General features: G+C 38.3%; 1 protein-coding gene across 2 annotated transcripts in view; it reads right to left on the bottom strand.

Moving 5' to 3' along the window:
* Nucleotides 1–24,385, bottom strand: part of EDC3 (enhancer of mRNA decapping 3) — a 58,835-nt gene that overhangs the window by 22,923 nt on the left and 11,527 nt on the right. For both annotated transcript variants that reach the window (XM_087428702.1, XM_004421813.3), the window contains exons 2-4: nucleotides 17,075–17,285; nucleotides 13,908–14,227; nucleotides 758–1,093 (exon numbers count right to left, since the gene is read on the bottom strand). In XM_087428702.1, coding sequence (XP_087284828.1) covers nucleotides 758–1,093; nucleotides 13,908–14,227; nucleotides 17,075–17,238 — 820 coding nt within the window. In that variant the 5' untranslated portion in view covers nucleotides 17,239–17,285. The remainder of the gene's footprint in view (nucleotides 1–757; nucleotides 1,094–13,907; nucleotides 14,228–17,074; nucleotides 17,286–24,385) is intronic.

Here is a 24,385-nt window from a genome sequence, read left to right on the forward strand (position 1 = left end):
TTCAATAATAACAGTATTCAAATTGTATTCTAAGAAGCCCAGTTAATAACGTGGTTTAGGGGGAAAGGATAGGGACAGGGATGAGGCAGACTACCTCTTCCACAGCTGCTTTTATCTGCTTCAAATGCCACATGTTTGAGGAAAGATTCTAATGCTAAAAAAAAAAAACCTAAAAATCACTGAGGTAGACTAGACTATCATATACAGTGACCTACAGAACTACCAAGGCACTACCTTGTTACATGAGAATTATGACTAGCCAACTCTCAATGACCAGGGCTAGCAGAAGATGAGGACAGTGTAGTAAACAAAGATAATTTATTGAAATCCTATTTTCAACCAGTGGTTTCAACAATCCATCTCCAACTATGTTTTACTCCAGCAAACAACTAGTAAAACAGAGTTGAACTTCTGGGAAAATGTACAGGCAGTAACAGGGAAGCTAAAGTGCAAATAGATCTGATTATGTGAATCTAGGCAGTTGGCCCCTAGGTCTTTAATTATTAATCATAAACAGCAGACCAGATCCTGCCAGCTGCAAGATATAAATGGACCTGTAGAGAAATCAGCCCCTCCACAGTGGTAGGCAGGATGTTGTATTGGTCACAATCTCCAAAGACAGTAATAAGGGGCCAACCACAAGCCACTTTAGTTAATTCCTAGTGCAAGACTGTGACTCAGAATCTAGGTCATTCTGTTACAAGCGTAATAGAAAGGGAAGAGGGGCCAGTGGGATGTGGGACCTGGTGCAACTCACCTGTGCAGAATTCCTTGCTCACGTTGTGGGGCACTGTGATCCGTCGGTAGACAATGGGCTCTGACTCCAGGATGTTCTCATCATGGCGGTAACGAGTAGGCCTTTCACTTGGGATGCCCCGGGAACGGGTACCACTTCTCCTCTCATAGGTATCAATCTCCTCAAACACAGCTGCCTTGTCAAAAAGGGCCAAGTTCCCTTCAAAATCAAAATCTGTGTCTGGGATCTCCTCAATATCATCCCCGAAGCACTCGTCATCTTTACTCTTCATTTGGCCATTCTTTAAGCCACTTTTCTTTGGAGTTGCCTGATTTGGGTGCCTGCTACTAGATGACCCTGGAGAAAAAAACAGGGACTAAAGTCAGGGTGCCCACAGAAAGTGCTCAGTGGAAACAGAAAATACAATACATTAATCCTTTATGGAGAGTGTTATAAGAATCAAAGTGAAGATGGTAAAGATAAGCTATTCCTAAATTATATTAGGATTTACTACCACATACTATCATATTAGGACAAACTACCACAAATCTCAAGGAATAACAGATTTTGTATATTACCCAAGTAATAGTGAATATAAAATAAGCAGTACTCCTGGAAATCTTAACCAATTCTGCCCTTCATAGGGAAATTGGTAATGACAGAGGCTTCTTTGACATCTGAATATAAAAAAGGAGTAGAAGGGCAGGAATACTGCAGTCTCTTCCCACAGGTCAGGGTGGTTTGATTCTGAATGTCTGGCAGCTGTTTAAGAGAGAAATACTCCCAGAGTAAAAGGCGGCCAAGTCCTCATAATCTGAAGTTCACAGGAAGATACTATTCAACTGGCTTTTAATTCTATGCTACAAAGCAAGCAACCTTCTGATTTTTAATTTGGTCTCTAGACCCCAGCAAGAGGGAACCCCTGGTTTAGACAGATTTCAGATCTTGAGCCAAATATACATCTACCACTATAAGTTGGTATTTTGACTTATAAACCTGTTTTTATTTTATTTATTTATGTTTTTTGTGAGGAAGATCAGCCCTGAGCTAACATCTGCCAATCCTCCTTTTTTTGCTGAGGAAGACTGGCCTTGGGCTAACATCCATGCCCATCTTCCTCCACTTTATATGGGACACCACCACAGCATGGCTTGCCAAGCGGTGCGTCGGTACGCACCCAGGATCCGAACCGGTGACCCCCAGGCTGCCGCAGCAGAGCGTGCGTACTTAACCACTTGCGCGACCGGGCCGGCCCCTAAACCTGTTTTTAGATCTTTTGGTTAATGTGATTTCTCAGAATTTTATTACTTCTGGGTAAGTAATTTCTAAACCATTAAATAATCACAAAGACCATATTGCCCTGATCCTGTAGAGGCCACACCAAGATGCACATCAACACCAGAGCACCCAGCCACCCTCTGTCTCTGAGACTCTATTTGGCCACCATATGTCAGTTAACTACTCCTCTAGCAGCCAAGGCAGAAGACCCTACAGAATTCTCCACACCATCCATTCCCAGAGAATCCTGAATTGAGTTTATACTCTGATCCCCATCTGGCTACCCTGAAAGGGTAGAACAGGTGACTGGTATGCCAAAGGAACCTCTAACGTAGTCTAAATAAATGTAATGTACTTCCTTTTGAGAGACTGAGCTCCTCAATTTTACTGAAAATATTCAAGTAGAGGTTAGAATGATCACAAGCAAACCCCCTCACACATATCATCCCAACTATACTGCTCTAACTCTTCTCACAGCACTCCCTTCTACCCAATGGATCATGAGTCAGGAGACCTAAGGTCTAGCTGCAGTTCTGTCATTAACATGTTATATTATCTTATACCTGTCACCCAACTTCTCAATTTCCTTGTATGTAAAATGCTCTCACTCTGGTATCCCCAGCAGGGTTTCTAGCATATAGTAGGCAGTCAATAAATATTTTTTTAACAAATTAATCAACATCAGCAAGATCAATTACAATAATTATTCTGAAAGATGTGTACTGTGCAAATCTAACTCACGTCCAAGTCTTCCTAATGCCAAATACTGGTACAGAAAAGGGCTGTGCTGGCAGTAAACATGAGATTTAGGCCTCTGAAAAAAAACTAAGGCTGACCAAAATTATGAAGAGGAAGAAGTGTTGGCTGAGCTCAGATTATGAACCACCGAGAAGCTCGTCAAAGTACGGATTAAGTTCTAGTTCCGATAATTTGATAAAAACATTAAATGAGAGCATGCCTGTGTGTCAAAGCTAGGTGCTGGGCATATAGTATATAACCCAGACACGCTACTCAAAAGAGGAGGAAAAGAGAAATATAAGTAAATAACTAAAAATAGAATGTGATGAGAGTTATAACAGAAGTTTATATAAAGTGCCATTGAAATATGGATGAGAAAGCAGAGATGGATTAGGAATGGGAGAGCAGGCATGAAAACACAAGGTCAGGATAACACCATTAGCAATATAGATTGGCAGGGGAAGAACTAGAGAAAAAGTCTAGTTTGCAAGATTACCAATACACTCCCTCAATATTAAATCAAACCATCCTAGGTCTCTAGCCCAGTGGTCTCTCTCCAGTGGATGTGTGCATACCCAGGAGTGTACAGGATGACCCACTGGGATACAGGGATAAGATACTGAATATTCTATTTATTTTTTCTTTTAACTAAAAACAGTAAGAAATTAAGCTTTAAGCTTTATGAATTTAATGTATGGATGGAAATTGGTACCCTTATAAGATTTCATGCCAGCCAATCACTGCCAGCATTTGAGATACCTGAAGAAAGAGTGATGTTCCATAAGGGTATCCATGCAAGCAGCTTTACATCAATTTTTTTATTGTAGTTAAATATACATAACATAAAATTTACCATTTTAACCATTTTTAAGTGTATAGTTCAGTGGTAGTAAGTACATTCACATTGTTGTGCAACTATACAAATTTTTAACTAAACCATACAAAAATAAGTAGCTTAAAAAGATTCCTATATAGAAACTATGTATTAAAGATAATACTAATACCACAGTCATAAGTGAATGAGAGAATACAGAGCTAACATTTTCCCTATTCTTCTTATAGGCCTTCTTTAGCCAGAATGAGGTTTTTACAACTAATCTAATCAGATCTAAGAAGGTGGCCTCCCAAATTAAAAAGTATCAAAGTTATCCCAAACATGAATCCATACGGACTATCACTGATTAACTTCACCCTACGTGTATACTCGACATCAGAAGTCTGCAAACTACAGCCCTGGGGCCAAATCCAGCCTACTGCCTGTTTCTGTAAAGTTTTACTGAAACACAGTCACACTCATTTATATACTGTCTAAGGCTGCTTTTGTGCTATAAAGGCAAAGTTAAGTATTTGAGACAGAGACCTTATGGCCTGCAAAGCCTGAAATATTTAACACTTGACCCTTTACAGAAAGTCTGCTCACTCTGCCATACATCATGCCTCTCAGAGGTATTCTTTACGTTATGATAAAGAAAAATTTAAAAATTAACTGAACCCGGGATCAGTTCTTTGAATCTCTGTCTCATTCAAAGTGTTAAGTATGTCACTTATTAAACTATTGTCTTTCAACTCCACACTCACTCTCTGTGATGCAGGGCTGCAACTCTACAAACTACATTTTTCCTTCTTTAGCTGGCTTCCTGATAGGTTCCATCACCAGCAGCAGATACTTGAAGAGACCAAGAGGAAGGAGAAAGAAGGAAGGAGAAGGGACTTGCTCCTTTTTGTCTGCTTGCTATTTGCACCAGCACTGCCTTGGCAGTTGGTTCCAGTCTCCAGCTTTTCCTCCTGGCACGCGTAGACAGAACCAGCTTCACTGCACCCCGCCAGAAGTACTGGCACCAACTCTGTGAAGCCCCTTCTCTGAACTTCAAGATTCTGATAACCCCAACCTCTTCCCTTTGTTTCCCCTCCCTCAACGTCTCTTTTTGCTTTTTTAGTCTTCCAACACCTACTTAACCCATTCTCTATATTAAATTTTTTCTGAAATAATTAGTGTGGTTACTATTTTCCTTAGTGGTATACTAAGATTTTAAAATTTAATGACTCAAAGTTAATTACTCTGTTCTTGCCCAATATTAATATTTAATAAGCAAAAAATATTTTGAACCATCAATAAAATATTACTGTAAAAACAGTTCATGTTTATCTAATCCTTTTTAGTTTGCAAAGGTAAAGACCTTTCTGAATTACAGACACATATACATACAGAGAAATAGAGCTTATAGCTTCAAAACTAAAATCTCAGATATGTGTCAAGAGTAAACACAGAAATATAAACACTCACCAGACTAGATACCAAAGAGCCGATCTTCTCCCAGTGGGCATGAAAATCTTAATTGATTTGAGCTCAAAGTAGACAAACAGAAAAAAACAAAAAAAAGACTAACAAACCAGATTCTCTGCTGTCTCCCTCCCAACAGAGATTAGATATCTAGAAATATTAATCCTTTTACAGAGATCATCAAGCGTTCAAACCATAAAGCCAAACATTTCCAATCACTGCTGCTACCAATGGGGACAGCTTAGCTGTCAACCAACTGAAAACAGAGCAAAACCACAAAATTAGTAGAAGGGGAAAATACTAAAGAAAGAGAGTCAGCCAAGTTCTACTACTGCTTTGGATTGACCCCTGGGAGCCAAGCAAAGATGCGCCGGGGCTTCATCTGCTCATGAGGCGCATCGCTATTTTTGTTTGTTTGTTTTACAGCTTTATTGAGGTACAACTGGTACACAAAAACCTGCATATACTTAATGTATACAATTTGATGAGTTTGGACATATGCATACATCTGTGATACCATCATCACAATCAAGGTAATAAATATATCCATCACCTCCCCCATTCCCCCCAAAAGTCAATGATTCACAGTTAATCACTCTGTTCTAACCAAATATTAGTTTTTTAATAAGCAAAAATTATTTTGAACCATTGAACCATATTTTGAACCACTAAAATATTACTGTAAAATAGTTCACTTCATGTTTACCTAATCCTTTTTAATTTGTATCCTTATGTCTCATATCTAATATATATAATACGTAGGTATGGTAGAAGTCAATAAATTGGTGAGCCAATCAAGAGTTCTTATCAATGTCATAGAAATGATTAGTTCTGAAAGAGAAAGTACAAGAAACCTAATGAAATAATATCAATATTATGACTCAACTACTTCAGGCTTATTTTAAGGCACTATTTAGGCCAAAGCATAATTCCTGTGAAGCTGAATATAGTTTATTTGGAGGAAAGGAAGGGGGGTGTCTACGTCAGTCTCTTCACGTCAACCGCATTTATAATCACACCACTGCTCACTGAATCCAAAACACCATTTCACTCATGAGAGTATTCTGATCAGCATTTCTCTATACTCACTTATTCAAAAAAATTTTAAGTATCTGCTATCTACTGGGATTTGTGCTAGGTGCAGAGTCAACAGTGAACAATACCAATATAACCCCAGTCCTCATCTAATGTTATACTCATCCCTTTACTATCATTCCAAGGCACTCCTGCAGAACCAATAGTCAAACTGCCTGCATTTTCCAACATGGCACTTCCAATAGGCCCCCGCCACAGGTAAGCAATTTTATTTTATTTTTTTTTGTGAGGAAGACCGGCCCTGAGCTAACATCTATTGTCAATCCTCCTCCTTTTTTTCTCTTTTTCTCCCCAAAGCCCCAGTAGATAGTTGCATGTCATAGCTGCACATCCTTCTAGTTGCTGTATGTGGGACGCTGCCTCACCACATCTGCACAAGCGGTGCATCGGTGCACGCCTGGGACCTGAACCCGGGCCACTAGCAGCGGAGTGCACGCACTTAACTGCTAAGCCACGGGGCCGGCCCCAGGTAAGCAATTTTAGAGTGAGTGTTTTTTTCCCCTGTTAACAGACTCTATTACTGCCTGTCCAACTCCAGACCCTTCTACCCTCAGAACAAAACCCTCTCAGGTTAGGGAGCTGATTAATTTCTAAATCGATCAAGTGGTGCCAATAATTGATTTAATAAGCATGGGCATGTGAAGCAATATTGTCCCAGAAGACATGATGGGGCAGGGGCTGGCGGGAGGGAGATCTTGCAGCAGTTTCTGATGAAGGTTTCCTCACTGCTGAAGAACAGCTGGTTCTCAATCAGTGGCAATTTTGCGCCCCACAGGACATTTGACAATGTCTGGAGACATTTTTGGTTGTTACAACTTGTGGTGGTTGGGGAGTACTACTGGCATCTAGTAGGCTGAGTCCAGGGATGCTAAACACCCTACAATGCACAGGACGGTCTCCCACAACAAAAATTATACGGCCCAATATATCAAGAGTACTGAGGTTGAGAAACCCTGTTAAAGATACTGGAAGAGACAGTGTCTTTTCTCCTTCTGAAGAATGTTAAATCTGGATGAGACATATGGAACTGCTGGAGGCAGCTAGTGTCAATTTGAGGACGAGGCTGATACACAAAGGAGAGCTTCAGAGAAACAAATCTGAAACTCTGGTTGTATTATACCCAGAAACGTCCAACCTCAGGACTTACTGCAACATAATTTCTTTATCATTTGAGCTCTGAATAGTGTTTTCTGTTACTCACAGCCAGAGCATCCTAACTGATATCATCTTTAACATTTACCATGTACTTTAACATTTACCATGAGCTTTTTCACAAAGATTACTTCATTAATTCTTATAAAACTCAAAGTATTATAAGGTATCAGAGAAGCATGAAAATACTTTAAGATGGTTATTATTGTCTTTGGTCATCTACTAGCTGAGAATAAAGGAAGAAAGACACTAAGGACTCCCACCACTCGTCATCTTGCAGAACCCATGTGCCTGGGGCACCATCTTAGGCTTTGATACACACTATCTCAGTTTGTCTTCAAAACAACCTGATTCCACAAACTAAGGGTGCTCCAAATTTACATAGCTAATAAATGTCTGAATCAGGATTTGAACTCTGATCTCCAGATTCCAAATTCCACGCTATTTCCATATATCAAAACGTGGAAACAAAAATAGGGAAACCATGTAACTCAGACAGACTTAGGCACAACTAAAAGAACTAGCAGAGACGATCATGAGTAGAAAATGAGGATACAAGACAAAAGCAAAAAACCTATTCAATACAGCACAATGGTAAAAAAGGAACTCAAAAGCAACATAAAACAAGTATTCCTTTTTTAAAAATAACTTTTTGTCAATAAATGTTCACAGTAGATAATGCATAAAATATACAGAAAATTGCAAACATTCACTTAACATTTTGATGTATTTCCTTTTAGTCAAAAATATGCATCCATCTTAAGAAGTCTTGTATCCTGCTTTCTTGCTTAGGAGCTTCTTCCTGTTTCCTAACAGCTTTCTCCAAATATCTTATTTTTTTATGGCTGCATAAATTATACATTATACCATATTGATATATATACCATGTCTACTGATGAATTTTTAAGCTATTTCTCATTTTTATTGTTATAGATTCAGCCCAAACATGCCGTCTCTGACTATACCAGCTGAAAAATCACTCCCATCTCACCACTTGCAGCAGATGGGTACCATTCATCTAGCACCTACCCTATACTACTTATTTTGTTCTGTAGTTACCTGTGTTCTTACACTAACTCCCCAAGGTGCTTGTAAGCCAAGAGAGGGCAGAACCATGTCATTCAGACCTGTCACCCAATACTATGCCTGATTCATCATAAGTACACAAAGCTGTGCTGAATTAAGAAATAAAAACAGCCATATCAAAAAACCAAACAAACAAAAAACCCACCAAATAGTAAAAGTTAAGAGTCTTAAGAGGTTATAAAGAAAAGGCAACTTGAGATTACACATGAAAAAAAAAGGGAGTCATCAAAAACTATGGCAAATGGGTTGCGTGACTGAAAAGGACAGGAAGATGAAGTTGTCAACAATAATACAAGAGAAGGTATGAGGCAAGGGCTTCAGAGGAAAAGGGTTCAGTCACGTCCAGTATGAACTGACAATGAACTATCCTGGACCTATCACAATGACAGATGAAGATAAGCAATTAATTCAATGGGAGAGAAGACAGGGTAAAAGAAGCAAAATACGAAACCATTTCTGGCTTGGCCATAGGACTCTGCAAATATAACTTGTTGCAACCAAACTCAGAGTTGTGTCTTCAGAAGGTATCAGGTATTTTCTCACGCTCCCTCTGAATACAGATCTCCCATTCATTAAACAAATACACACTGAGGACCAGCTATGTTCCAGGAAAGTAGGGAGTGAAAAAAATTTCCAAGAGGGAATACTGACATTACAGGTCAGCAAGAAAAAGATAGGAGAATATAAAATAAATGAAAGGCAGACTAACAAGCTCAGTTGTCTCATATTCTTGCCTTTCCTCATACTTTAATACAATATTGGGAAATCCTGGGTGAATAAGCTGTCTCAATACTTGGCTTACTCAGCCTAAATGGCCTGGCTCTGTATTAAACTGGCCTTTGGCCACTGGGAGAGAAAAGCACTTCCCTTGGAAAAGATAAACAGTGCTTCCCAGATTTCTTTACCTTTCAATTACAAAGGCCAAGTATGCGTTAAGACTGGAGGTTAGCCATCTTTCTGTGCCATTTTGCTGCCAGCCTTTGGCACAGAGGCCCTTTGGCCAGGATAACTTATAACAAACCCATTGTTGTATAACTCTCAGTACCACTTATTTATTGGTTTTTGTCACACACATATTGTAAAGGGGAACTTTGTCCTGCACTTAGCACGCTAAAGGGCACCTGAAGGTCAAACTGCAAATATTTTAGTGCCAGACTCAACAGGCTTCGTGAGGAGGTGCCTGAGAGTATCTGGGACCTTCTTTTCAAATCCCAAATTCTAGGCCCTGGTAATCAGTCAACTTCTCGGGCTCCAGCAGTAGCACCAGGGTTTTCAAGTCTGTTAGATATATGAAGCACACCCAAGGAAGTTAAGAAGTTACAGTAGGACCTCAGTGAGACCATGAAAACTTGACAAAAATAACTTTCTGACCTCAGATGGTGGGATCACTGTTACAATGAACAGAGCATACACAGACCTTAATCCTTAACAGGCCTCAAGTGGTTTCCCTCTGCTCCCTGGGACTGATGTTCCATTCATCTACTTGACAAATATTCTGAGTGGTCAGTTCAATGACCAAGGTCATAGAAAGTATTCTTTATAACCATGCCCTCAACCTAAAGGAAGAGATTAAAATCTACTTGTGCTAAATTTCTCATCAATGTTGGATTAGGTAACTAGACCCAACAAATCCCTCAACAACTCATTACTAACCCTGAAAGAACACTTAAAAATCAGAATTGAAGACAGATTATATTTCTATAGCTTTATCAAGCTTCTAGTCTCAACATCAATGTAAATATACCAGAGAAAATTCTATTTATAGATTTCTAATAAGAAAAATATTTAATCTCCATTTCTTCATTCATCAATGAGAAAAAGGCTGATAACCTACATTACAACTGTGGCAGGAAGAAACCTATTTATTTCCTTGGAATCTTTAAAATGCTATATAAATGCTAAGTAAGTCAAATTCTGGCAGACTTTTCTACTCATCTTACAGGGCTCCCTGAACAGAAAATAAATGTAAATCTACCTTCTACCACAAACCAATTCTGAGCCACATCTCATCATCAAATTCCCAGGCCACAGACATTTTCCACACCAATCTGGATTCAAAAGAAGTTCTCTGAAAGAAAATAACATTTTACTGCCCATGATCTCTTTACCTTATTTACATGCAGTTAACAATCTAGGAAAAGGGAATGGACTAAACAGCAAAAGCAGAAGCAGCATCAACCAGGGTATACTTTTTGAGAGTGACCCCACTTTTTAATATATCAGAGTGACTTGTTAAAAAGATCAAATAAATTACTTGTTTTGAAGTTAACTGCACTCTTTCAAGAGAATTGCTATAATTGTTAGTAATGGGAAAAAAATAGAAATAAACAGTCTTACCATAACATCCAGCAATAACATCCCTAGGTATTTATTCGACTGATCTGAAAACTTATGACCACAGAAAACCTGCACACAAATGTTTACAGCAGCTTTATTCATAATCACCAAAAGCTGGAAGCAACCAAGATGTCCTTCAATAGGCAAATGGATAAACAAACTTTGATACATCCATACAATGGAATATTAATCAGCAATAAAAGGAAATGAACTATCAAGCCACAAAAAGACACGGACGACTCTTAAATGCACACTGTTAAGTGAGTAGCCAGTCTGAAAAGGCCACATACTGTGTGATTTTAATTATGTCATACTCTGGAAAAGGCAAAAACTACAGAGACGGTAAAAAGATCAGTAGCAGTCACTGGGGCAAGGAGGAGAGGTCACGGAGGGAAAAGGGGAAGGACTGAAAAGGTGAAACACAATGGGTTCTGTATAATGTTATAATGATGGATACAAGACACTATGTATTTGTTAAAATCCACAGAACTTTAGAGCACAAAGAGTGAGCCTTAATGTAGGCAAATCTTGAAAAATCAGTGAGGAGGTTGGAGGATCGCAGAATGGAATGCAGAATGTGACAACAATGCAGAATGTTACAAATGTATGAAACAAGGCAGTGGGGGTACTCTGCTATACACATATACTGGAATTGAATAATTTAAAATGTCAATGGATGGCACATGGTAAGAGACAGGTTTCCCACTGTTGGAGTGAGAGATTATAGATAAGAAAAGGAGGATAGAAGGATCCATATGGTAATGGATTAGAGTTGGAGACATCAGTATGAACTCATATTTAGTTTAATATAGTACAGAAGGTTACATACAGAAATATTTATAGACGTGTATATATAGTCGTTAAATGTACACATATATATTCCCCCGCTCTGTCGGCTGAAAGGGTGACACCCAGTAGCATGAACACATCTTGAGCCCAGATTGTGGTTTGTAATACCTAATTCTCTAATAAAAGGAAACAGGGCTCCTTGGAGACACGGCTGATTCTAGGGCTGGGCAGGAAATATAAAAAATAAACCTGGTACCAGAAAGTAAGACGTACTGGGGGAAAAACCACCCACAATGATGAGGGCATGTCAAAGGGACACAGAAGCCAACTGAAAGAGCTCCCAGTGGCCAAAGCTGAAACAATTTGAGCATCAAAATAAAGCAGTACTGAATTATAATATGAAGTATAAAATAAATACTTAAGAATCCATACTGATAAAAATAAATGATTGAATAAATAAAGAAATGAGGGAGAAGAGACAAATGTCTGGTGCAGAAGAATTCCAAATAATTTATGTGGATAATCGGCATAACTCCCCACTCCTTAGGTGTGGGCTGCACATAGTGACCTCCTTCCAAAGAGCATGGTATGGAAAGGGGGGAAAAAGAACTTTACAAAAGAGAAACCTGACATATACTACCTGAGCCAGGCAATCAAGGTCAACATCAAGTCATAAACCCTGTCGATAGTACATACCCCTGATATGATGCAATGAAAATGACACTTTATCTCTGTGCTCTTCTTCCTCAAAACACATAACCCCAGTCTAATCATGAGAAAAACACCAAATACCAACCAAGGGATATTCTACAAAATACCTAACCAGTACTCATCAAAATTGTGTAGGTCATCAAAAACTAATGTTTTTGATGTTCATCAATCTGAGAAACTGTCAGAGCCACGAGGAGACATGACTACTAAATGTAATGTAGCATGCTGGATGGGAGCCTGTAACAAAGACACTAAGGGGGCTGGCCTGGTAGCCTAGCAGTTAAGTGTGCACACTCCACTGCAGTGGCCTGGGGTTCCCAGGTTTGGATCCCGGGCGCGCACCAACGCACTGCTTGTCAAGCCATGCTGTGGCAGCATCCCATATAAAGTAGAGGAAGATGGGCATGGATGTTCGCCCAGGGCAGATCTTCCTCGGCAAAAACAGGAGGATTGGCATCTGATGTTAGCTCAGGGCTGATCTTCCTCACAAAAAAAAAAAAAGAAAACAAAGACATTAGGTAAACAAACAAGTTAATAATAATGCATCAATATTGGTCTACTAATTCTAACAGATGTACCACAGTAATGTAAGATTTTAATAATGGGGGAAAAATATGTAGGAAAAAATAATATATAAATTGCTAATGAAGATTATCTCCAAGTGCATGAGAGATTACAAACTGCTTGAATATTTGAACTTTTAACAAACAAGTCAATATTTTTGGTACAGAAAAAACTTTTTTTTAAAGAGAGAATAAAGCAAAGCAGAGAAGGTTAAAGTCTAAATGGAAAGAGCCATTTCTATCCAAGCATTCTACAGTTTTTCAAAGGATACAGAGAAGGAACAACTCAATTTCAGTTCAAGTTTTCAATGGTTGTCAATTCAGATAGTTACTTAAGAAGCACTGAAAGAAACTGCCTTGAAATACATTTTTTTAAATTTCCAAAATTGCAATAGTTTATTCATGGAATCAGGCATTTTCAAAACTTAAAAATGTTGGCCCCTGATACAGGTGCCAAACAGATTCTAGTGAATCTGTTACAATTCACTATTATAACATTATTCTAATGAATATGTTAAAGAGCATACCAGATTCTAGTGAATTAACTGATTCTACAATGAGCAAGTGCTATTCAATGATTTGTTAGTACCTAACAAAACTAGGCATCAACACACACCAGTGCATGTTCTCCTTGATGTGCCAGTAGGGACAGGGAATACAGCAAATTTAAAATTGTCCATCTGTCAGAAACTATAAGATCACAGACATGTCTAGACTAGTCCCTTCCTCTCCTCTGAGGATGGGAGCCAAATCACAAGAAGAAAAGTTATTCAAGTATCCTCTGGAAGAGCCCAAGTGCAGGGTTAACTCAGACATCACTACCACCACCAGTTACCAGATTAAAAACAACATCCCTTTCGTCTATGTGACCTCTAGGCAGATCACTGACTTTTCTTGAAGGAAGGGAAGTGGTGGGAGAGGGCAGGGAGCTGGTGTGAGTCTCTAACAGCTTATTTCTTTTCCCTTAATATCTTGAGGGAATAGCCCTGGCATAAGAAAACCATGCTAATTTTTGTGAAGCTCTGCCAGAAATCCTTTTTTATTAGGGTAATAAAGGACTGGTTTAAAGAAAAGCAGTGGCTAAGAGTTTATAGCCCTGAAACATCAGGTTAAGAAGAAATATCAACTTGATCCAACTTACAGGAGTTGTGCCGACGACGGAAACTTTTGGACTGATTCAAGGATTCCACGTGCCTGTCCACATAGCTCTTTGAGCACTGCTGCTGCTGGGGGGAAACAGCAACATCTTGGCTCTTCAAATCTGTCCTCTTAGGGATGTTCTGAGGGGCACTGCTGGAAGAGGTTGGCTTCTTGACCAACTTGCCCGCGCCATTCTGATTGACACCTACTTGGTACCCAACACCAGAGGGGCCTAATTCTGTCTGATGAAGGTCTCCAAAATGTTGGTTTTCTCCAGGACCTGGTATCTCCAGAATTTTTAATTCCGTAATGTCACCGGCCCTGAAATACACAAAAGAGTCCAAGTTTCAAAACTATAATAATGATAACAGTGACGAAACTAGGATCAATAGCAACCAGCTACACCTTTGCAGGTCTGCATTTCAATGAGTTATCAGAGGCAGAAACTAGAAAAGGTGGTAGAGCACTCAAAGACAAGGCTCAGCCACCAACATTCAACTGACACAGCACTGGCCTTTAAAGAGACCTACTGTTAATCACAAAACTATCATTAGCACCTTAGATTTCCAGAATGCTTAATGGTTTTTTTCATTCATTCACTCACTCACTCATTCAGTAGGCATATATAGAGTACTTATAATGTGGTAAACCCTGTGCTAGCAATGGGGTATATAGAGATGAAAAGCAATACATGCCCACGAGGAACTCACACTCTGGTCAGCAGAAAAAACAAGTAGACAATCAAAAGTGTTACATACTATGACAGAGGTGTGCATAGGGGACTAGAGAGCCGCAAAACAAAATATATAAGTTAGTCTGGCAGAGATGGATAAAACATTTAAACTAAGCCTCGGTGGGGGGGGGACGGGAATAAGAGTTGGCCAAGCAGAGTATGGTAGGGAGAGGGACATCTCAGGCCAAGGCTCAGAGATTGAGAAAATGTGGCCCATTTGAGGAACTGCAAATGTTATGGTATTACTAGAGGGAAGGATGCTTGTGGAGGGCCATCAGGGGGTAAGGCTGTGGAGGTAATCAGGGGCCAGATTATAATCACAATGGATTTTTCTGGTGGTTGCAGGGAAAGTGGAGAAACTAAAGGCAAGAGCACCAGTCAGGAGACCAGACAAGAAATAAGAGGAGATGAACAGGGCAAGTGACAACGCAAAGGGAGCAGGGAGGATGGAACCAAGAGACATTTGGAATCCACAGGATTTGCTGACTAACTGAACATGAAGATCAAAGAGAGAAGAATTTATGATGATTCCTAAGCTGCTAACTTGGGTGAGAGATGTCAGCCACAAATTAACTAGTCCTTTGGAAGAAGAAATCTGTAGGTAACATAATGAGTTCAGCTTTGAAAATCTTAAATTTAAGACATCTTGTGGGATATCCACCTGGAAATGACAATTAAAATAAAGTGTCTGGAGCTAAGATGATGGGTTTAAATTAAAGATTTGGGGGGCTGACCCAGTGGCGTAGGGGTTAAGTTCACGCATTCTGCTTCGGCGGCCTGGGGTTCGCCAGTTTGGATCTTGGGCGTGGACCTGTTCACCGCTCATCAAGCCATACTGAGGCGGTGTCCCACACAGAGGAACTAGAAGGACCTACAACTAGGATATACAACTATGTACTGGGGCTTTGGGGATAAAAAAGAAAAAAAGAGGAGGATTGGCAACAAATGTTAGCTCAGGGCCAATCTTCCTCAAAAAAAAAAGGGGGGGGGGAGTAGAAGGTACACTACTCTTCCTTGTGGGCTCTCCTGTCCCCAAGTCCAACCCCATCTTTACAAAAAAATAAAAAGAAAAAATTAAAATAAATAAATAAAGATTTGGGGTCTCATTAATGTATAAGAAGGTACACATAAGATTGTCTAAAGAGAGTACAGACAGAGACAAGAATCAAAGACAGAACTTCGAGTAAATCAATCTTAAGGAGTGAGTAGAAGAAAAGGAACCTGGGTGGGGGGGCGGGGACGGAAGATGTAAAGGAATGGAAAAATACATGGAAAGAAAGCCCAAAGGAGTGACAGAGAAACTAAAAGAAGAGAGTACTTCAACAGTTAGGAAGCATCTGAATAAGATTAGAATTGAGACACTGCAACTGAATTTGGCAATTAGGTCATCTGTAACCTTGGCAAGAGCTAGTCTGGCAAGATGGTCAAGTTAGAAAAAAGATAATGGTGGGGTAAGGAGGGACTAGAGAATGAGGCCACAAAGGGATTGAAGGCAGATTGTTTTGCTCTGAAAAGAACTGTGGGTATAAAGAGAAGGGATATGACAGGAGGGATATATCCAGTGGCAAATGCAATGTGTGTGGGGGGTAGTGTTTTTACTACGGGGGAGTTCTGGGAATGTCAGAATGCCGAGAAGATAGAGATAGTACAAAGGTGGAAAATGAAAACAAAAAAGAGATGGAGTAGTGTCTCAAAGGAGATAGAAAAGGATAGCATATAAAGCATACATGATAAGGTTAGCCCTGAACACAAAGGGTATTTCTTCTATTAAGACTTCAGAGAAGGTACCAAATACGAATGGAACCTACAGTGAGTATTGTTCAGAAAGTCAAGGAACCTCGTGCTGGACAGTCATTTTAAAAAAAAAAAAAAAAACATAAGAAAGGGAGGTGGTCTGCCAAACTGGTGAAAAGAGAGATGTGAGGACAACTGAACTTGAGATCTGTTGGCAAACACCAAGAAAAATACATTCCTGTAACTAAGGACTTTAGCTACTGGCTACAATGTACTTTTGGAGATAAATTATAATACAAATCTACAAAGACAGATACATTTATGCAGGGGGAAAAAATCAATAAAAACCTTAGATGTAAGAAAGTGCAAATAACATAACGCTGAGAAAGAAAATCTGAAACCCTAAAGGAAAACAGAAAGGTTATTCTGAATTTGACCCATTTAAATAATGTAATATTGTGTGCTTGAAACACATAAGAAAAATGTTTCACAAACCCTGAATCATTAGTTGGAAGCTAATTACAATACAAAGTCTCTGCTGAAACAGTAGCTGGACTCTAAGATGTAAGACTGCAAAATGTCACTCCTGACAAGGTTTTACTCAAAAGCAGCCCTCTGCAAGAGAATACTGGCAATCAGACTTAGGTTCAAACTCCACAGACCACCAGACTGGATTTAGAAAAATCAGTGAGGATGCTCACCTGAAGGTGACTTCTGGCACGAGGCACTTCACTCCATTGTGGAAAGGCCGGGTGAGAGAAATGGTCTGGCTGACCTGATCCACTGCTGACACTCTTCCCTGATAGACACCCAAGCTATCTCCACAGTTGATGGACACAATACTGCCCAGCCAATCCGTAGCCATGTTTCAAATGTGGGACCACAGTAGAGAGAAGGAACCATGCAGTGTACCTTAAGAAACAGACAAAGCTTTAATTAATTTCAGCAAATACTATGTCAGGCTCTGTACCAGCTGTTGCTTAATATGTATTTTGTCACATCTTTAACCGAGGTAATAAAGCATAAAAAATAAAACTTTTTTTCAGTATGAGTATGCATACTAATGAATAAGCAATATCATTTAATATACACAAAGATCTTATAATTGCTTTAAAGCACATGTACTAGATGAAGATAATATTTACCTAGACATTAAATCACACAAACTATAACCTGTTTATAATCTATTACATTTTATTATATCTGCCACCAGAATGCTTCCTAAGAGAATATATTATGAAGAAATAATATATAAAAAAATAATACTGGTAATGTCAGAGTAGCTCATATCAGACTAACCCTCTCGCCGATGATGATAAATTCTGGACAAAATTTTTTTAAAAAGCTGACTGAAGGCATTATAGAGCACTACACCTCACAACTACAGAATATACATTCTTTTCAAGTCCACATGAAATGTTTACCAACAGATGCTGTGCCTTAAACTAGTATCAATTCATTTCAAAAGACTGAAATCAGACAGAGTATATTCTTTGTACACAACAGAATTAAATCCGAAATTGATAATAAGATATTTCAAATATTCCCAAACATTTGGAAATTAAGTAAGACATTTCTAAATAATATATGGGTTGAAGAAGAAATCAAAAGGGAAGTTAGAAAATAGTTCAAACTCAATGATAATGAAAATACAACATACCAATATTTGTGGGATGCACTTAAAACAGTGCTTAAAGGGAAATTTATAGCTTCAAATGCTTATATTAGAAAAGAAGAAATATTTAAAACCAATGATTGAAGCTTCCATCTTAAGAAGCTAGGAAAAAAAGAGTCAATTAACCCAAAGTATTAGAAAAGAAATAAAGAGTAGAAATCAATGAAATAGGAAACAATTAAGAAAAATAAACAAAACTAAAAATTAGTTCTTTGAAAATATTAATATAAGTTGACAAATCCCTAACCAATGAAGAAAAAGAGATAAAACATATTGTCAGTATCAGGAATGAACAAGGGGAGTTCACAGGCATTAAAAAGGTAACTTTAGGGGCTGGCCCGATGGCATAGTGGTTAAGTTTGTGCGCTCCGCTAATGCAGCGCAGGGTCGCGGGGTTCGGATCCCAGGCGCAGACCTACACACTGCTTGTCAAGCCATGCTGTGGTGGCGTCCCACATACAAAATAGAGGAAGACTGGCACAGATGTTAGCTCAGCGACAATCCTCCTCAAGCAAAAAGAGGAAAACTGGCAACAGATGTTAGCTCAGGGCCAATCTTCCTCACCAAAAAAAAAAAAAAAAGAGAGAGAGAGAGAAAGAGAACTTTATGCAAGTAAATTTGACAACCTAGATGAAACAGAAATTCTTTGAAAGACAAAAGTTACCAAAACTGATACAAGAAGAAACAGAAAATCTGAAAAGCTTTATACCTGTTTTAAAAACTGAATCTGTCAAGAGAATGAGAAGACAAGCCATACACTGGGAGAAAATATTTGCAAAAGACATATCTGATAAAAGACTTATCCAAAGTATATAAAGAACTCAAACACAACAATAAGAAAATGACCCATCTGATTAAAAAATGGGCAAAATATCTGAACAGACACCTCACCAAAGAAGATATACAGATGGCAAATAAGCATATGAAAAGTTGCTCCACATCACATGTCATTAGGGAAATGCAAATGAAAAGAACAATGAGATACTACTACACACCTATTAGAATGACCAAAATCCAAAACACTGACAACATCAAATGCTGGAGAGGATGTGGACCAAGAGGAACTCTCACTCATTGCTGGTAAGAATGCAAAATGGTACAGCTACTTTGGAAGACAGTTTGCAGTTTCTTACAACACTAAATATACTCTTCCCATGTGGCCCAGCAATCACACTCCTTGGTATTTACCCAAATGAGTTGAAAACTTACGTGCACACAAAAACCTGAACACAGATCCTTATAACAGCTTTATCCATAACTGCCAAAGCTTGGAAGCAACCAAGATGTCCTTCAGTAAGCGAATGGATAAATAAACTGTGGTATATCCAGACAGTGAAATATTATTCAGTGCTAAAAAGAACTGAACTATCAAGCCATGAAAAGACATGGAGGAAACTTAAAAGGATATTACTAAGTGAAAGAAGCCAATTTGAAAAGGCTATATACTGTATGATTCCAACTATGACATTCTAGAGAAGGCAAAACTATGGAGACAGTAACAAGATGAGTAGTTGCCAGGGGTCTGGGGGAAGGGAAGGATGAACAGACAGAGCACTATTTTGTATGATACTATAATGGTGAATACATGTCATTATACATTTGTCAAAACCCATAGAATGTACATGAAGAGTGAACCCTAACGTAAACTATGGACTCTGGGTGACAATGATGTGTCAAAGAATATTCATCAATTGTATCAAATGTACCACTGTGGTGCAGGATGTTGATAGTGGGAGAGGCTATGTATGTGTGGGAGCAGAAGGTATACGGGAACTCTCTGTACTACCTGCTCAATTCTGCTGAGAACCTAATATAACTCTAAAAGATGAACTTTATTTACAAGAAAAATAATTGAATCTTCAATCTGAAACTTTTCCACCGGGGCCAGCCCAGCGGCATAGTGGTTAAGTTCACACACACTCTGCTTCAGCAGCCCAGAGTTCACAGGTTCAGGTCCTGGGCACGGACCTATGCACCACTCATCAAGCCATGCTGTGGCAAGCATCCCACATATAAAGTAGAGGAAGATGGGCATGGATGTTAGCCCAGGGCCAATCTTCCTCAGCAAAAAAAGAGGAATGGCAACAGATCTTAGCTCAGGGCTACTCTTCCTCACAAAAAATAAAAATAAAAAAAAACAGAACTTCCCCACAAAGAAAACTCCAGGCCTAGATGCCGTTACCAGTGAATTTTATCAAACATGTAAATAAGAAATAATGCCAATCTTATACAAACTTTCAGAAAATACAGGAGAATGAAACACTTCCCAACTCATTCAACAAGACCTACATAACCCTGATATGAAAGCTTGACAAAGGCATTACGAGAAAAGAAAAAAATAGATCAATATCCTGTACAAAATATAGGCCAAAAATCATCAAGAAAATATTAATAAATCAAACCCAGCAATATATTTTTAAAGGATAATAGATCATGATTATTAAGGTGTTTACTCCTGGGATGTAAGGTTGGTTCGACGTTTTAGAGATCAATGCATTTCACTACATTAACAAAATAAATGAAGAAATCATATGATTTTTATCACGCCAATAAATGCATAAAAATTATCCCGATACCAAAACTAGACAAAGACAGTACCAAAACAACAAAAACCAAAAAAAGCTACAGAACATCCCTCATGAATACAGAAATAAAACTCCTTTTCAACATATCAGCAAATAGAATTCAGTACTATATAAAAAGAATCATACACCATAACTAACTGGGGTTTAGTTCAAGGTGCAATGCGGGTTCAATGTTAGAAAACCAATCAATGTAATCTACCATATTTACAGGCTAAAGAAGAAAAATCACATGATCAGAGCAATTGATACAGAAAAAGCATTAGACAAAATTCAACACCTACTAATGATAAAAACTATCAGAAAAACAATTTTATCAATTTGATAAAGAATATCTACAAAAAACTTTACAACTAACATTATGCTTAATGGTGAAAGACTGAATACTTTCCCCCTAAGATCAGGACCAAGGCAAAAATGTCCACTCTCACCAAGCTTATTCAACATAGCACTGGAAGTTCTTGCAATATGGCAAGAAAAGGAAATAAAAGGCACATAGATTAGAAAGGAAAAATAAACTGTCTCTATTTGCAGATGACATGATTGTCTACATAGCAAATCCCAAAGATCTACAAAACAAACTCTTAGAACTAATAAGTTAGATCAGCAAGGTACCAGATACAAGATAAACATACAAAAGTCCATCATACTTTAATATACTAGTAATGAACACATGGACACTGAAATTTAAAATGCAATCCCATTTAAAATTGCTCAAAAAATACTAGGTGTAAATCCAACAAAACGTGTACAGTATTTGTATGCTGAAAACTATACAATGCTAATGAAAAAATCAAAAACACTGGGGCCGGCCCCATGGCATAGTGGTTAAGTCTGGCACGCTCTGCTTTGGCAGCCTGGGTTCATGAGTTCGGATCCCAGGCTTGGACCTACACCACTCATCAAGCCATGTTGTGGTGGCAACCCACATACAAAATAGAGGAAGACTGGCACAGATGTCAGCTCAGGGCTAATCTTCCTCAAGCAAAAAAAGAGGAAGACTGGCAAAAGATGTTAGCTTAGAGACAATCTTCCTCACCAAAAAAAAAAAAAAAAATCAAAAATATAAATGGAGAAACATACCATGTTCATGGATTCAGACTCAACATAGTATGTTGATTCTTCCCAAATTAGTGTACAGGATTAATGCAATTCCTATCAAAATCCTAGCAAGATTTTTTGTTAATATAGATAAGATTATCCTAAAATTTACATGCAAAGGCAAAGGAATAAAATAGCTAAACCAATTTTCTCAAGAAAATGGGAGGAATCAGTCTACTCAATTTCAAGACTTAATATATAGGTATAGCAATCAAGATTATGTGGTATTGGTGGGAGGACAGACACACAGATCAACAGAACAGAATAGAAAACCCAGAAATAGATCCACACAAATATGCTGCACTGATTTTTGACAAGGTGCAAAAGTAATTCAATATGGTAACATAGCTTTTACAACAAATGATGCTGGAGCAAATGGATATCCATCAGTAAAAAAGGAACCTTAATCTAAGTCTCATAACTTAAAACATTTACTCAAAATGGATCATGCACTGAGATGTAAAACGTCCAACTATAAAACTTTTAGGAGACCTTTGGGATCTAGAGTAAAGCAAAGAGTTCTCAGATTTGATGCCAAAAGCACAATCCATAAAAAGAGAAACTGATCAATTAGACTTCTTGAAAATTAAAAACTTTTGTTCTGCAAAAGAACTTGTTAGAAGGATAAAAAAGACAAATTACAGATTGGGAGAAAATATTTACAAACCACATACCTGACAAAGACAAAGGACTAGTATCTAAAATATATAAAGAACCTTCAAAACCCAATAGTAAAAAAAAAAATCCAATCAAAAATGTGCAAAAGAGATGACAAGACATTTCAACAAAGAACATATAGAGGTGGCATGAAAAGAACATTTACAGCACATGAAAAGTTGTTCAACATCATTAACCATTGGGGAAATGCAAATTAAAACTACAATGAGATATCACTACACACCCACCAGAATGGCTAAAATAAAAAACAGTGACAACACCAAGTGCTGGCAAGGATGTGGAAAAACTAAATTACTCATATATTGCTGATGAGAATCTTAGATGGTGCAGCCATTCTGGAAAACAATTTGGCAATCTATAAAAAAATCTAAACATGCAACTACTACACGACCCAGTAATTGCACTAGTGGTCATTTATCTCAGAAAAAGTAAGACTTAAGTTCACGACAAAAACCTATACATGAATATCAGGTTTACTCCTAATAGCCCAAAACTGAAAACTCAGATGATCTTCAATGGGTGAATGGTTAAACAAACTGTGGTACATTCATATCATGGAGAAAAAGTGAAAAAAGCCAACCCCAAAAGGTCACACTCTGCATGATTCCATTTGAGTAACATTCTTGAAATGACAAACTATAGAAATGGAGACGACATTAGTGGTGCCCAAGGGTTAGGAAAGGGGTGGAGGCAGGAGGGAAATGGGTATGGCTATAAAAGGGCAACATGAGGGACCCCTGTAGTAACAGAAATGTTTGGTATCTTGACCATATCAATGTCAATATCCTGGCAGTGATATTGTACTACAGTTTTAAGATGTTACCAATGGGGAAAATCAGGTAGGGTATACAGAATCTCTTTTTGTATTATTTCTTACAAGTGCATATGAATCTACAAACTCAATTTTAAAAAATCAATGTCTTTTACTATGTTAACAAAATAAACGAAAAAATCGTGTATAATCATATCAATAAATGCAGAAAGATAATTTTACAAAATTCAACATCCATTCATGACATCAAAACGGAGGGGTGGGGTGGTGGGGCTGGCCCAGTGGCATAGCAGTTAGGTCCGCGTGTTCTGCTTCAGCGGCCTGGGGTTCGCTGGTTTGGATCCTGGCGCGGACCTACTCACCGCTCATCAAGCCATGCTAAGGCAGTGCCCCACAGAGAAGAGCTACAACTCTACAACTATGATACGCAACTATGTACTGCGGCTTTGGGAAGACAAAAGAAAAAAGAGGAAGATTGGCAACAGATGTTAGTGCAGGGCCAATCTTCCTCAAAAAAAAGGGGGGGTTGTATCTACAAAACAATTACACTTAACATCATATTAATGGTGAAATAATTAATCTTTTCTCCTTAAGAAGGGGACAAGGCAAGGACGTCCACTCTCACCACTTCTACCTCTGTTCAACACTATATTGTACATCCTAATCAATGCAAAACAAAAAAAAAGAAAAAGCACAAATATTGGAAAGGAAGAAGTAAAACTGTCTTTATTTGTAAACTGTATGATTGATTGTGTATGTAGAAAACTCTAAGGAATGTACCAAAAAAAAAAAAATCTACTAGAACAAGTGAACTTAGCAAGGTCACAGGATACATTCTCAATACGAAATAAATAACCGGATTCCATACAATAGCAATGAACACCTGAAAATGCAATTTTAAAATACTATTTATAATAGCACAGTCACATGTCCCATAACAATGTTTCAGTCAACAATAGACCACATATACGACAGTGGTTCCATAAGATTAGTACCATACAGCCTGGGTGTGCAGTAGGCTACACCATCTAGGTTTGTGTAAGTACACTCTGTGACGTTTGCACAATGAAATCACCTGACACATTTCTCAGAATGTATCCCTGTAGTTTAGCGATGTATAACTGTATTAAAAAAACATCAAATACTTAGGAATAAATCTAATGAAAAATGTGCAGGACCTCACAATGCAAACTACAAAAGACTG

This window comes from Ceratotherium simum, chromosome 3, assembly GCF_057802395.1.
Source record: "Ceratotherium simum simum isolate JZ-2026a chromosome 3, ASM5780239v1, whole genome shotgun sequence".
Lineage (NCBI taxonomy): Eukaryota > Metazoa > Chordata > Mammalia > Perissodactyla > Rhinocerotidae > Ceratotherium > Ceratotherium simum.